The sequence below is a fragment of the Anomaloglossus baeobatrachus genome, chromosome 1, assembly GCF_048569485.1.
Source record: "Anomaloglossus baeobatrachus isolate aAnoBae1 chromosome 1, aAnoBae1.hap1, whole genome shotgun sequence".
NCBI classification, from domain to species: Eukaryota; Metazoa; Chordata; class Amphibia; order Anura; family Aromobatidae; genus Anomaloglossus; species Anomaloglossus baeobatrachus.
Window position 1 is genome coordinate 114,350,030 of NC_134353.1, and position 14,275 is coordinate 114,364,304.

A 14,275-nucleotide genomic window follows, 5' to 3' on the forward strand; every position below is an offset into this window, starting at 1 on the left:
TATAATACAATGATACTTTTGTGAGTACAGATAGTAGTGATTTCTCCTCTGGATCACACTGCTGCTGGTTCTGCATGTGCTGCTGGTTCCGCATGTGCTGCTGTTTTGGGCTGGTGGAAGGAGTAAGGCAGAATCAGTGAGATTAGAGCAGACTGTATCTATTTATCGCTGATAATGACAGACTGCTGCTACAAACCACAGATCTTCAACATTTTTGCAGTTTTGCACTAGGTCAACTGTAAATCACAAGTTTGATGACCTATTATGTGAACATCCTCACCTTGCACCTCAAATATCATAGATCTGAAACTTTGTGATGCTGCAATTGGCGATTTTCTGTGTGGGCAATTTTCCGTGTGGGCAATTTTCCGTGTGGGCAATTTTCCGTGTGGGCAATTTTCCGTGTGGGCAATTTTCCTGTGGGCAATTTTCCTGTGGGCATTTTTCCTGTGGGCATTTTTCCTGTGGGCAATTTTCCTGTGGGCATTTTTCAGGGAACCAGAAGGCACTTACCAAATATGCAGTAAAAAAGCTGTTTTATTCGACCATCAGGTCAGGGGGAAAGGCGTGAGGGCGTTGGGAACACACAATCCATCGCACGACGGCTGTTTCGCGTCTTTACAACTGACACTTCCACGAGTCTATGATGGTCGAATAAAACAGCTTTTTTTACCGCATATTTGGTGAGTGCCTTCCGTCTCTTTTCACATGTACTGCATGGATTGTTGTCTTTTGGAATGAGCACCGTGGCCAGAATGCAAGGAATTTTACAAGCCATATAATGCGTGTATAAACCTGAAATAGGAAGATTGAGTGGTTAGCTCGCTGAATGGTGCCAGTGTTTCCTCCTTCCTCTGTTATGTACTGACAAATTATCTGATACTAATACCCATCTTACCTTAGTTTGTACACATTTGAGAAAAGAGTAACAAGGAGTGCGTTTTGTTAGCAAGGTCTCTGGATGACAAGTAGATCAGACTGTGTCCTGATACTGGGCCCCAGCGATCAAATGTGACCTGCATGCGGAGAAAGCAGTGTTCAATTTTCCTACAGTGCCCCCACAGGAGAAATGAGGAATTACATGGTGTAGGCTACATTTCTGCATCCCAGCTTGAATCTAGATCTGCTGACAATCTCATCACTGTACTATTAAATTTTAAAAGTTTTTATATACATTATTAGCAGCCCTGAAATTTATTGTCTACCATTAAAGGGAATCTGTCACCAGGTTTTTGGTACCTAATCTGAGAGCAGCATAATGTAGAGACAGAGACCCTGATTCCAGCGATGTGTCACTTACTGAGCTGATAATTGTAGTTGTGATAAAATCACTTATTAATCAGCAGTGGATTATCATCACAGGACTACTTTGCGTGCTGCTGGTCGTCCAGCATATTCATAAGCTCAGTAGAACTGCTAGATCTGCAGAAGAGAAAACAGTGATTTTATCAAAATGACAGCAAACAGCTCAGTAAGTGACACATCGCTGGAATCAGGGTCCCTGTCTCTACATTATACTGCGCTCAGATGGGGGAGCAAAAACCTGGTGACAGATTATCGTTAAACCCTGTGCTTGGAATACATACTTGTAAAGTAGATCCATGTTCCCCCATTGTTTGTGCTGTAATTTTCAGGGTGACAGGACAAGGTAATGATTGAGATCTCTCTGCACACGGTGATTGTTTTCTTTGCAGATTTTAACCATCAATACATCTTTACAAATCTGCGGTATGTCAATTTTTACATCGCTTTTGCAATTTTTCACCCACTCAAATGAAAAAGTGAAAATAAAGAGAGTAAAAATGACCCTATTGTACGCACTGTTTTTCCTGTCAACACTGTTTTTAAATTTTTTTTGGGTGCAGAAAAATCTACTGCAAGAACTCAACATGTGAACATAGCCTAAGGTTCTAAACGTTACTCTTTCACAACAGAAAATCTAGAAGGCCATGTAAAATGTATTTATTAAATTCTGGAAGTCTGCAGTTCACCTATCCTCCTGCTCCCACTTTAGCCATGATCACTGTCTTAAAGCCTCACTCACACATCTGTTTTTTCAGATACATGTAGCCATTATAATCTACTAGCTGTAGTACCCGGCGTTGCCCGGGATAGTAACTGTCTCTCTGTGTCTCTCCCAGTCTTTGTCTGTCTCTGCCTCTGTCTGTCTCTATCCATGTCTGTCTCTCTTTCCCAGTCTCTTTGTCTCTTTTGCTGTCTATTTCCCTGTTAGCCTTTCTCTGTCTGTCTCTATCTCTTTCCTTGTCTGTCTCTATCTCTATGTCACTTTCCCCGTCTGTCTCTTACCAGGTCTGTCTCCCCGTCTCTTTCACTGTCTGTCTTTGTCAGTCTCTCTGTCTGTCTCTTTCCCTGTTTGCCTGTCTCTTTCCCTGTCTAGTCTCTTTGTCTGTCTCTTTTGCTGTCTGCCTCTTTTGCTGTCTGCCTCTGTCTGTCTGCCTGTCTCTCTTTCCCCGCCTGTGTTTGTCTGTCTCTCTCTGTCTCTTTTGATGTCTGTCTCTTTCCCTGTCTGTCTCTATCTGTCTCCCCACCGACATCTTCTTACCTCACAAATAAGCTTCTTATACTATGAATGTCCTTTGTTGCCTATAGCAAACAATCAGAGCTCCTATTATCGACCTGTAGCTCCCAGCTCCATTGACTTTAATGGTTTTTTGGAAAGTAACTGTAAAGTGCAGGTTTAAATTTTCCCATCAAAACATAGTCTACGATGTTCCCTGGGTCACATGAGGCGTCTGTGCAAAATTTCGTGATTGTAAATGCAACGGTGCGGATTCCTTTAGCGGACGTGGACACACACACACGCACACACGCACACACACACAGCTTAATACAGTGTGTCCACCCATATCCTGTCCACCGCCATTAACTTGAGAACGGCGGCAGCTATAGGCATAGAAGTGGTGTCTAGGTTTAGTAAAGTAGCCATGCGCTACGCAATGAAACCACCTATAGTGACACCTGGAGGAAAACAACGGAGTTAGCATTTTTATCTCAAAAACGAGATAGAGAATAAAAGTGAATTAAAAAATTGTAAGACATCATCAATTCAATACGAATTGACACCTTGCATACAGAAATGCTATGATATGAAACCCATGACCCTCTCCCCCTCATAACATTGAATGCTGGTCACGCATATGGCGCTCATTTAACTTTGATGCTGAAAGTGGCCCCCGTCAGCTGCAATGCACATCTGGACTCTGGACAGCATACTGTATCTTGCTGCACGTTGTGCAATATGGTAGGTGACACATTTGCACAAGCATCTGTGATACGTCGTCGTAGGTCCTGCAATGTTGGTGGAGGGGGTCGCATATACCTGCTGTTTGATGTGACCTCACAGAAAGAAGTCCAATGGGGTCAGGTCAGGTGAGAGGCCACTGCACGCAGCCACCATACCCAATGACTTGTAGGAAGGTCTCCATGAAGTATCGCTTCACGTCCGCAGCCTTGTGAGTTTTACACATTCTAATCATAGCATTTTTGTATGCAAGGTGTCGATTCGTATTGAATTGATGATGCCCTATAACTTTGTACTTCACTTTTTTCTCTATCTCGTTCAGTTTTCGAGATAAAAATGCTAACTCCGTTGTTTTCCACCAGGTGGCGCTATAGGTGGTTCCATTGCGCAGCGCATGGCTACTTTACTATACCTAGACACCACTTCTATGCCTATAGATGAACTGCTGCCGCCGTTCTCAAGTTAATGGCGGTGGACAGGATATGGGTGGACACACTATATTAGATGGTGTTGAGGTGAGACTACAATGGGTCTCTTAAGGTCTGACTGTTGTGTTCAGATTATATTGTCACGTGTGCACACGAGAAAGAATAAAATAATGGACTACGAGTCAGTTATGAACCTTCTCCAGATGACAGATGCCGTAGACTCTGCCTGTTTATTTTTCTCACAAAGCCTTTATAGTTCTAGAGGAGTAAAGGGTGTAGACAAAATATAGTGCAATCAAATATCGCAGGCTGGACTGAGGACGTATAGCAATTTGCATAGTCTCTACTGGATTAGTCAGTCCATACATTGAGAATTCTCCTTTGTGTTCATCATCTTGGGTGTTGGCCAGGATGTAGGAGCCATCTTTAAAGTTACATATACAGTACTAATATATTGTATTTAAGGAAAATCACTGAATAAAAATATTATTTTTATATATATATATATATATATATATATATATATATATATATATATGAGGGTGGCCCGATTCTAACGCATCGGGTATTCTAGAATTTATTGTGTTGTTAATGTATGATTTTTGATATATATAGGTTGTTGTGTGTAGTTCCAAGTGTTTGTGTGGGGTGCTGTAAATGTTCTGGGTGTGGGGGGTGTGAGAGCGGTGTTGTTTGTGTGTTGCGTTGTATGTGTTGCGTTGTTTGTGGAGTGCTGTGTGTCTGCAGTGTTGTCTGTGTGTGGTGCTGTGTGTGTTGCGCAGTTTATGTGCGTGTGGGTGTGGGGTGTGTGTGTGTGTTTTGGGGGGGAGGTATGTTTTGTGCAATGTGTGTGTGTTGTGCGGTATGTGCGTATATTTGTGTGTGCCGCGGTGTTTGTGTGTTTGTGTGTTTGTGCGGCGTTGTCTGTGTGTGTGGGTGTCTGTGTATGGGGGTGTTTGTGGTTCCCAGTGTGTGTGTGTGTGGTGTGTGGCGGTGCGTGTGTGTGTGTGTTTTGGGGGGAGGTGTGCACCCCCATCGTGCTCCATCCCCCATGCTGCGCACCCCCCATCGTGTTTCATCCCCCCATTCTGGGCACCCCCCCATCATGCTCCATCCCCCATGCTGCGCACCCCCCATCGTGTTTCATCCCCCCATTCTGGGCACCCCCCATCGTGCTCCATCCCCCATGCTGCAAACCCCCATCGTGCTCCATCCCCCATTCTGCGCACCCCCCACCGTGCTCCACCCCCCATGCTGCGCACCCTCCACCGTGCTCCATCCCCCATGCTGCACCCCCCCCCATCGTGCTCCATCCCCCATGCTGTGCACCCCCCATTGTGTTTCATCCCCACATTCTGGGCACCCCCCATCGTGCTCCATCCCCCATGCTGCGAACCCCCATCGTGCTCCATCCCCTATGCTGCGCACCCCCATCGTGCTCCATCCCCTATGCTGCGAACCCCCATCGTGCTCCATCCCCTATGCTGCGCACCCCCCATCGTGCTCCACCCCCCATCGTGCTCCATCCCCCATGCTGCACCCCCCATTGTGCTCCATCCCCCATGCTGCGAACCCCCCATTGTGCTCCATCCCCCATGCTGCGAACCCCCCATCGTGCTCCATCCCCCATGCTGCGAACCCCCCATTGTGTTTCATCCTCCCATTCTGGGCACCCCCCATCGTGTTTCATCACCCCATTCTGGGCACCCCCCCATCGTGCTCCATCCCCCATGCTGCGAACCCCCCATCGTGCTGCGAACCCCCCATCGTGCTCCATCCCCCATGCTGCGAACCCCCCATTGTGTTTCATCCTCCCATTCTGGGCACCCCCCATCGTGTTTCATCCCCCCATTCTGGGCACCCACCCATCGTGGTCCACCCCCCATCGTGCTCCATCCCCCATGCTGCGAACCCATCAGAGAGGAGTATAATAGGAGGAGTATAATGGGAGGAGTAGTCCTGGGGAAAGAGGAGTATAATGGGAGGAGTTGTCCTGGGGGGAGGTGTATAGGTGCCCAACTGGTGCGGGGGGCAAGGCTGAGCGGGCATAGTGTGGGGGGGCGTGGCCGAGCGGGCATAGTGTGAGGGGATGTGGCCTAGCGGGCATAGTGTGAGGTGGCGTGGCCTAGCAGGTATCGCTTTAGGGGGCGTGGCCTAGAGGGCTCTGCGTGCAGGGGGCATGGCCTAGCGTGCACCGTGTGCGGGGACGTGGCCTAGGGGGCATTGCGTGTGGGGCGTGGCCTGGTGGGCACCGTATGCGGGGGCGTGGCCTAGTGGGCATAGTGTGCGGGGGGCAGTGAGCCCAGCGGCCAATCCGATGGTTGTCACTGTAAGGACACAATGTCACTGTAACGACACAATTTTGGAGCAAGACAGACAGACAGAATAAGGCAATTATATAGAGATATATATATATATATATATATATATATATCTATATAAAAAATATATATTGCGTTAGTAAAAACCAAAAGCATTCATAAATATGTGTTAGGTTACATCAACTAAACTACATACCTGAGTCTATGAAATGGTTGAATTAAGTACAGTGGAACTTCGCTTAACGAGTAACCCACTTAACGAGAATTTCGCTTTACAAGCAAAGCTTTCTGTAAATTTGTAACCCGCTTTACGAGAAAGCTTTGCTGTACGAGCGAAATCCTCAGACACTTCCGGTTCCATACATCCACTGCACACTGAGCCGCACTTGCAGTCCACACAAACACACACATGTACACACACACACACATATATATATGCACAAACACAAACATACACGCACTCACACACATACAGTATTATGCTCACCTTACCTGGAAGGTAAGGTGAGCATATAATATCTGTACCTTCCGTTTCATCGCCGGTCTCCTGGGTCCTGTAGTGCGCCGCTCCGCTCCAGGCATTGTCATCCATAGCAACGAAACAGGAACTTCCTGGTTCCTGTCACCGCTTGTCAAAGGCAGCGCGCTGGCCAATCAGAGGCAAGCGGCTCTGCCTTTGACGTCAGCGCTCTGGCAGGAAGTTCTGCCCCCGTCGTTATGGTTACCTGATACACGGCCCGCACCGGAGAACAGCAAGTCCCAGGAGACCGACGATGGAACGGAAGGTAAGGTGAGCATATAATATGTGCGTGTGCATGTGTGCTTGTGTGTTTGTGTGAGTTTGTGCATGTGTGGAATGATAGAATAGGGGACCAGGATGGGACATTTAACACATTGTGGAACGAATTATCTGCATTGCAATGATTTCCTATGGGAAATCTTGCTTTGCTGAACGAGTAACTTGGTTAATAAGCACAGTCCCAGAGCGGATTGTTCTCGTTAAGCAAGGTTCCACTGTATTTTTGGTTACTTAATTCTTATCCTCAACAATGGTACTATTCACATGTATGTGTTTTTGCACTGACCGTGTATCCATGCAAAACACAGAGATGTGTTGTTTTTTTTCCCCCCCAAGCGCACGGATGATAATGGCCAATACAAGTCTATGTGGTCTGCAAAAAAATGTGCACAACTCATAGATGGCATCAGTGTGCTGTTCGTGTTTACCATTGAGAAGTATAGGAGAAGCCTTATTTATTCTTCCTTCAAAAACACTGGTGATAGAATGATGGTAAAAATGGACACACTGATGTCAAAACGAACTGTACACAATGACACTGATACTATTCCCTCACGTACATGTTAAATATGGATGTGTGAATGAGGCCTTAGACACATTTTAAAGGGAGTCATTTATCAAAACTGTGTAAAGGAATATGTGACCTTGTGGCTTGTTGCAAACAATCAAATTTTATTTTTCCAGAGCAATTTAAGCAATGAGAACTGCTATGTGAATTGCAACATTTGATAACTGCTAAAATTTTCCTTTAAGGAAAGGTGAAATATAGTAAACGGGTCATTTCACACTATTCAGCTGATGCTGCTATTCCGAAATTGCTAGTTATTCCCAGAATTGATGGTTATGCCTATTCATAAGATAGGGGATAACTTATTGATCGCTGGGGTCTGACTACTGGGACCATTAGGCCGCTTTCACACTGCGTTCCTCTCCCCCTTCAGTGGTCCCATCAGTGATTCCATCCGAACCTCCCGCAAAATAAGATTCGGACGTATGTGCCGTCAGGGCCACTGTCTATAATGGTGGAGACTGAGTCACCGTGTGCTCTGTCGTGCACTATTTTAGAGAGTATACGCCTTTTGAAGACAGACACCCAGGCATAGTATACTTCTTCTGCTTCCACAGAATTTAAAAAAAAATAAAACTCATGAAACAGGCCTGGACAGAAATGATGGTACCCCTGAGAATAATGTGACAAAAGGAATGTGAAATGAAGGTGTGTCCACTAACTAGCATCACAGGTGTCTACAATCTTTTAATCAGTCAGTGGGCCTGTGTATATGGCTACAAATACTCACTGTACTGTTTGGGGACATGGTGTGAGCCACACTCAACATGGACCAGAGGAAGCAAAGGAAAGAGTTGTCTCAGGAGATTAGAAAGAAAATTATAGACAAGCATGTTAAAAGGTAAAGGTTGTAAGACCATCTCCCTGCAGCTTGATGTTCCTGTGACTACAGTTGCACATATTCAGAAATTTAAGATCCATGGGACTGTAGCCAACCTCCCTGGACATGGTCGGAGGAGGAAAATTGATGACAAATCAAAAAGACGGATAATACGAATGGTAACAAAAGAGCCCAGAAAAAGAGATTAACTGTGAACTTCAAGCTCAAGGAACATCAGTGTCAGATCGCACCATCCATCATTGTTTGAGCCAAAGTGGACTTCATGGGAGATGACCAAGGAGGACACCATTGTAGAAGGAAAAAAAAAAATCATAAACAAGCCAGAGTGGAATTTGCCAACCTACATGTTGACAAGCCACAAAGCTTCTAGGAGAATGTCTTAAGGACAGATCAGACAAAAATTGAACTTTTTGGCAAGGCACATCAGCTCTATGTTCACAGACAGCAAAATGAAGCTTATCAAGAAAGGAACACTGTCCCTACTGTGAAACATGGAGGAGGTTCTGTTATGTTCTGGGGCTGTTCTGCTGTATCTGGCACACGGTGTCTTGAATCTGTGCAGGGTACAATAAATTCTGAAGACTGTCAAGGGATTCTAGAGAGAAATGTGCTGCGCAGTATCAGAAAGCTTAGTCTCAGTTGCAGGTCATGGGTCTTGCTAAAAAGCACCCAAAAAATAGCGAAGAGGGAAAACATTGGACTATTCTGAAGTGGCCTGCTATGAGCCCTTACCTAAATCCTATTGAGAATCTTTGGAAAGAGATGAAACATGCCGTCTGGAAAAGGAAGCCTTCAAACACCTGACAACTGGAGCAGTTTGCTCTTGAGGAGTGGCCAAAATACCTGTTGAGAGGTGCAGAAGTGTCATTGACAGTTAGGGTATGTGCGCACGTTGCTTTTTACCTGCTTTTTTGCTGCTTTTTCTTCTGCGCTGTTTAATGCCAAAATGGATGTGTTCTTCTATTCAAGCAAAGTCTATGGGAATTTGGGTTTCTTGTTCACACTATGTTGTTCAAAATGCTGCCTTTTTGTGGCAGAACTTTGGTCAAAAACTCAGCTTTGCAGTGCAAAACCCAAATGGCAAAAACAATTGACATGTTGCTTCTTTGAAAAGCTGAGTTTTTGACCAAAGTTCTGCCACAAAAAGGCAGCATTTTGAACAACAATAGTGTGAACAAGAAACCCAAATTCCCATAGACTTTGCTTGAATAGAAGAACACATCCATTTTGGCATTAAACAGCGCAGAAGAAAAAGCAGCAAAAAAGCAGGTAAAAAGCTGGTAAAAAGCAACGTGCGCACATACCCTTACAGGAATCGTTTGCCTCAAAATGTTGTGCAACCAAATATTAAAGTTAAGGAGGAACCATCATTTCTGTCCAGGCCGATTTCAGGAGTTTTATATTTTTAATTCTGTGGAAGCAGAAAAGCAGCAATGTCTGATTTCATTTGTTCATTTTCATAGATTTTTTATTTATTATTACTTAAACAGATTCAAGTTATTTCTATTGTGGGGGTTTTCCTTTCATTAAACGAAGGGTACCAACAATTTTGGCCACTTGGGGTGTGGATATTGATATGGACGATCATGTCCAGGGGACAGATGAGGCAATCATAAGGGAGTGAAGCAACAATGGATAATTAGAAAAAATATTCCCAAAGTGCAAAAAAAGGAGGAGATGGAGGGATTATACTATATGTGTAAGATCTATTGAGATTACCTCTATGGCTAATATTGCTGGGATCAGCACTTTTTCACTATATTAATAAATATTTTTTGCACTTTGGGAATATTTTTTCTAATTATTTATTGTACTAATATTCCCTTGACTATATGTCAAATTTGAAAGTGAAGCAACAATGGGCATCAAACCTATAACTTAAGTAAATAAAATAATAATAGAAAATATTAAGTTACCAGTTCTGTTTCATCTAGATATGGCCCTTGTAGTTCTCATTTATGAATTATTGTTGGTGTTTTATTCTGCAATGTGAATATTGATTTTTCTTTTCGTATAGGTGAATTCTTTTTGAAGAATTTGGTTCAGAAAAGGAAAATAAAAGCGATCTAAACAATAGTGTGGCACGGATATGGACCTAAGATGATTTCTAAATGGATATGAGCTCCCCAGTATCCGTCTATGTAGTGCCCTATGGTACAGTATGTGGGGTGAGCCGTGAAGATTTGGGAAGATTAGCTGAAAGCCGCCTGAAGCTTCAGATTGGGAAGAAACATTTACATTTTTTTTTTCCAATTCCAAATCCTAAATTGAAGATATGAGGCCTTCATCAGGAGATTCCAAGGTTTCCCTCGCACTGGAGCAGTTCTTCCTGTCATCCAATCAGATCTCAGCTGAGCCCTAATCCCATTATTTTGTCTGAAGTTTTTTGTTTTCCGGTTACAAATCAGACATAGATCGAGCACCAAAGTGTCCAGTGTGATATATTGGATCATTTCCATCACGTCGTACTAGAAAAATCATATATTTAAGAAAAAAAAATAAAATTACCTGTCATGATAGGACATTCTTGACTCCATAATAAAAGTTAAATTGGATCATTTTTTTTAATCAAAATGTTAGTATACCATTCCTACTCTGCACACCTAAGTGTATGTAACGCTTTTTTTCCACACAAGACTACTCCATTAAACATCATTTCTTCATCGTTCCTTATGGGAGACCCAGACCATGGGTGTATAGCTTCTGCCTCCGGAGGACACACAAAGTATTATACTAAAAAGTGTAGTTCCTCCCTCCTAGCATATACACCCCCTGGATAACCAAATCTAGCCAGTTCAATGCTTTGTGTTCAGGAGGCACACATCCACACATGCATTCTCATCTGATTTTTGATTTTAAAGAGTTGGAAGAAAAGCGGGTCCAAGCTGGACCCCCGGCATGTCCCTTCTCACCCCACTGTGTCGGCGGTGTTGTTAAGGTTAATTTCAGGGCTGGAGCCTTACATGCCGCGCTCCTTCACCATCCCTCGGGCTCTGGCTTGAAGTGGGAGCCAGCACGGTTCTCACTGCTTTGCAGGAGACCGGTCTCCATCCGCAGCCCTTTCAGGACCCTGCCGGACGGAGCACTCATCCCTCAGGGACCTGGCCCTGCGTCTCTCAAGCTAAGTATTTGAGACGTTATTGTCAGGGGGTCCCTTGCATCTTTATTGTTGGGGAGAGTGTGTCAGTTTACTTTGGTGACATTTCCGGCCGGTTCTCTGGTTTTCACTTGAGAACCGCGCCGAGGGTGCCTGCGCGCCGGCCGCATTGTAAAATTTAGGCCCCGGCTTCGGCCTACTTTCGTTTTCACTGCCCCTGCATGTCAGTCATGCAGAGGGACAGTGCGGCGCCGCCCACCGGCCGTTCAGCAGAGGGGAGGACACTCCTCTCTGAGGAGATGTTTCCCTCCCCTGTATATCTCCTTGGCCCTCCGTTTCCCGCTCTTGGACTAGGCCCCGCCCCCCCTCCTCACTCCGGCGCCATTTTATCAGCGTTCTCACACTGATCGGCGCTGGCTGCTGCATCTCTGCATCCTGTCTGGGGGTCCGAGCTGTGGGATCCGGAGGGCACACAAAACGGTCTGGTAAGCCACAACCTCTGGTTGTGGACTTTCTTATACACTCTCTGGGGGTCATTCTGAAGGAGTGTGTTCTTACTGCAGAGCCCCCACCTCAGCAGCATGTCTCACACTAGGAGCAAGGCTGCAAGGCTGTACTCAATATGCACTGCATGTAAGCTCGTACTGCCTGAACCGAGCACATATCCTCATTGTGATGCCTGCTCTCACATGGTGGTGCCTCAGCCTGGAGTCTCCCCAGTGGTCCCTCAGGCTGCTCCGGCCCCGGTGGCTGAACCCCCGGCTTGGGTAGAATTGTTTTTCTAAGTCTATCTCCCAGTCCTTTGCCGACTCCATGGGAGAGTTGTCCCGGACTCTGCTGAGCATGCATGAGCCCCCTTCTCAGGGCGCCTCTGCTGCTACGGCTCGCTCTGCAGAGCTCACAGAGGATTCTTCATCTGTTCCCAGACCCCGTCCTCCCAAAAGGAGACGCAGGGTCCCCTCTCCTTCCTCGTCCCGCGGCTCCGATTCACGAGCCGATTCGCAGGACGAGGAGGATGTCTTTACTGGGGGCTCGGACGCTACCTCCATGTGCCCCATTGATCTGACCGAGGGTGATGCAGATGTTAGTGATTTGATTGCATCCATCAATTCTGTACTGGACCTCAATCCGCCAGTATCAGAGGAGCAACCCTCTCTGGCAGAAAAGCACCAGTTTACCTTGCCTAAGAGAACAAGGAGTGTGTTCTTTAACCACTCCAGTTTTCAGGTCACTGTGTCCAAGCCCAGAGCCTGTCCTGACAAACGCTTCCCAAAGCGTGGTTCTGGTGACCGTTTTCCTTTTCCACCAGAGGTGGTCAAGGAGTGGGCTCACTCACCAAAGGTAGACCCTCCGGTGTCTAGACTCTCAGCCCGGACAGTTGTATCTGTGGCTGATGGCACCTCACTTAAGGATCCCTCTGACCGCCAGGTTGACCTCCTGGCCAAGTCTGTCTATGAGGCGGCAGGGGCCTCGTTCTCCCCATCCTTTGCAGCAGTGTGGGCTCTCAAAGCCATCTCTGCTTCCCTAGAGGAGATGCATGCCCTCACTAGGGACTCTATGCCTGAATTGGTTGCCTTAACTTCCCAGGCTTCAGCCTTTTCAGCCTACGCCATGTCTGCCATGCTGGAGGCCTCTCACCGCACTGCGGTGGCCTCCGCCAATTCCCTCGCTATCCGCAGGATCTTGTGGCTTCGAGAGTGGAAGGCAGATGCTTCCTCAAAGAAGTACCTTGCTGGGCTCCCATTTGCTGGGTCCAGGCTGTTCGGTGAACAACTGGATGAAATTATTAAAGGAGGCTACTGGCAGGAAGAGTACTTCCTTGCCACAGACTAAAACCAGGAAACCGGTCCAGGGCAGGAACCAGTCGAGGTTTCGTTCCTTTCGTTCCTCTATCTGGTCGTCCTCTAAGCCCTCGGCCTCGTCCACTAACTCAGCCAAGGACCAGAAGCCCACCTGGCGCAAGAAGCCGCGTCCACAAAAGTCCGCAGGAGCTGCTGCCACCAAGGCAGCCTCCTCTTGACTATCTGGCCGAGCCAGCAACGTCCTTGGTCGGTGGCAGGCTCTCCCACTTTGGAGACGTGTGGTTTCAACACGTCTCCGACCAGTGGGTGCGGGATATCATCTCCCACGGCTACAGGATAGAGTTCTCTTCCAGCCCGCCAAACAGATTTTTTCTGTCAACTCCCCCCTGCTCCAAGGCCGCCGCCTTTTCTCAGGCCGTGGCATCCTTGCAGGCCAACGGAGTAATTGTACCGGTTCCCGCCAGGGAACGGTTCAGAGGTTTCTACTCAAATCTCTTCCTAGTCCCCAAAAAGGACGGTTCCTTCCGGCCCATCCTGGATGTCAAGCTTCTCAACAAGCATGTTCAGGTGCGGCATTTTCGCATGGAGTCTCTGCGATCAGTCATTGCCTCAATGACCCAAGGAGATTTCCTGGCATCCATCGACATCAGAGATGCCTATCTGCATGTGCCAATTGCAGTTTCACACCAGCGTTGGCTACGTTTTGCAATCGGAGAGGAACATTTCCAATTCGTGGCTCTCCCCTTCGGGTTAGCCACGGCCCCTCGAGTATTCACCAAGGTCATGGCAGCAGTGGTTGCAGTTCTGCACCTCCAGGGGTTGGCAGTAATTCCTTACCTGGACGACCTTCTGGTCAAGGCTTCATCCAGTGCAGACTGTCAGCGGAGTGTCTCGCTCACTCTCGCCACGCTTGTTCAATTCGGGTGGCTTGTCAATCTGCCCAAGTCCACTCTGACCCCGACCCAAAAACTCACGTACCTAGGGATGCAATTCGAGACTCTGCCGGCACTTGTCCAGTTGCCCTTAGTCAAACAGCAGTCCCTCCATCTGGCGGTGCGCTCTCTGTTGAGGCCCCGCCGTCATTCCATCAGGCACCTTATGCAGGTGCTGGGTCAGATGGTGGCGTCAATGGAAGCGGTTCCCTTTGCCCAGTTCCA

At 46.8% G+C, this 14,275-nt stretch overlaps 1 protein-coding gene across 1 annotated transcript in view; it reads left to right on the plus strand.

Annotated features, from left to right (window-relative positions):
- LIAS (lipoic acid synthetase) overlaps positions 1-10,846 on the plus strand; it is a 52,727-nt gene extending 41,881 nt beyond the window's left edge. Inside the window, exon 11 of the mRNA XM_075333852.1 lies at positions 10,237-10,846. Within this exon, the coding sequence (XP_075189967.1) occupies positions 10,237-10,289 (53 nt within the window). The 3' untranslated portion in view covers positions 10,290-10,846. The remainder of the gene's footprint in view (positions 1-10,236) is intronic.
- Positions 10,847-14,275: the final 3,429 nt, after the last annotated feature.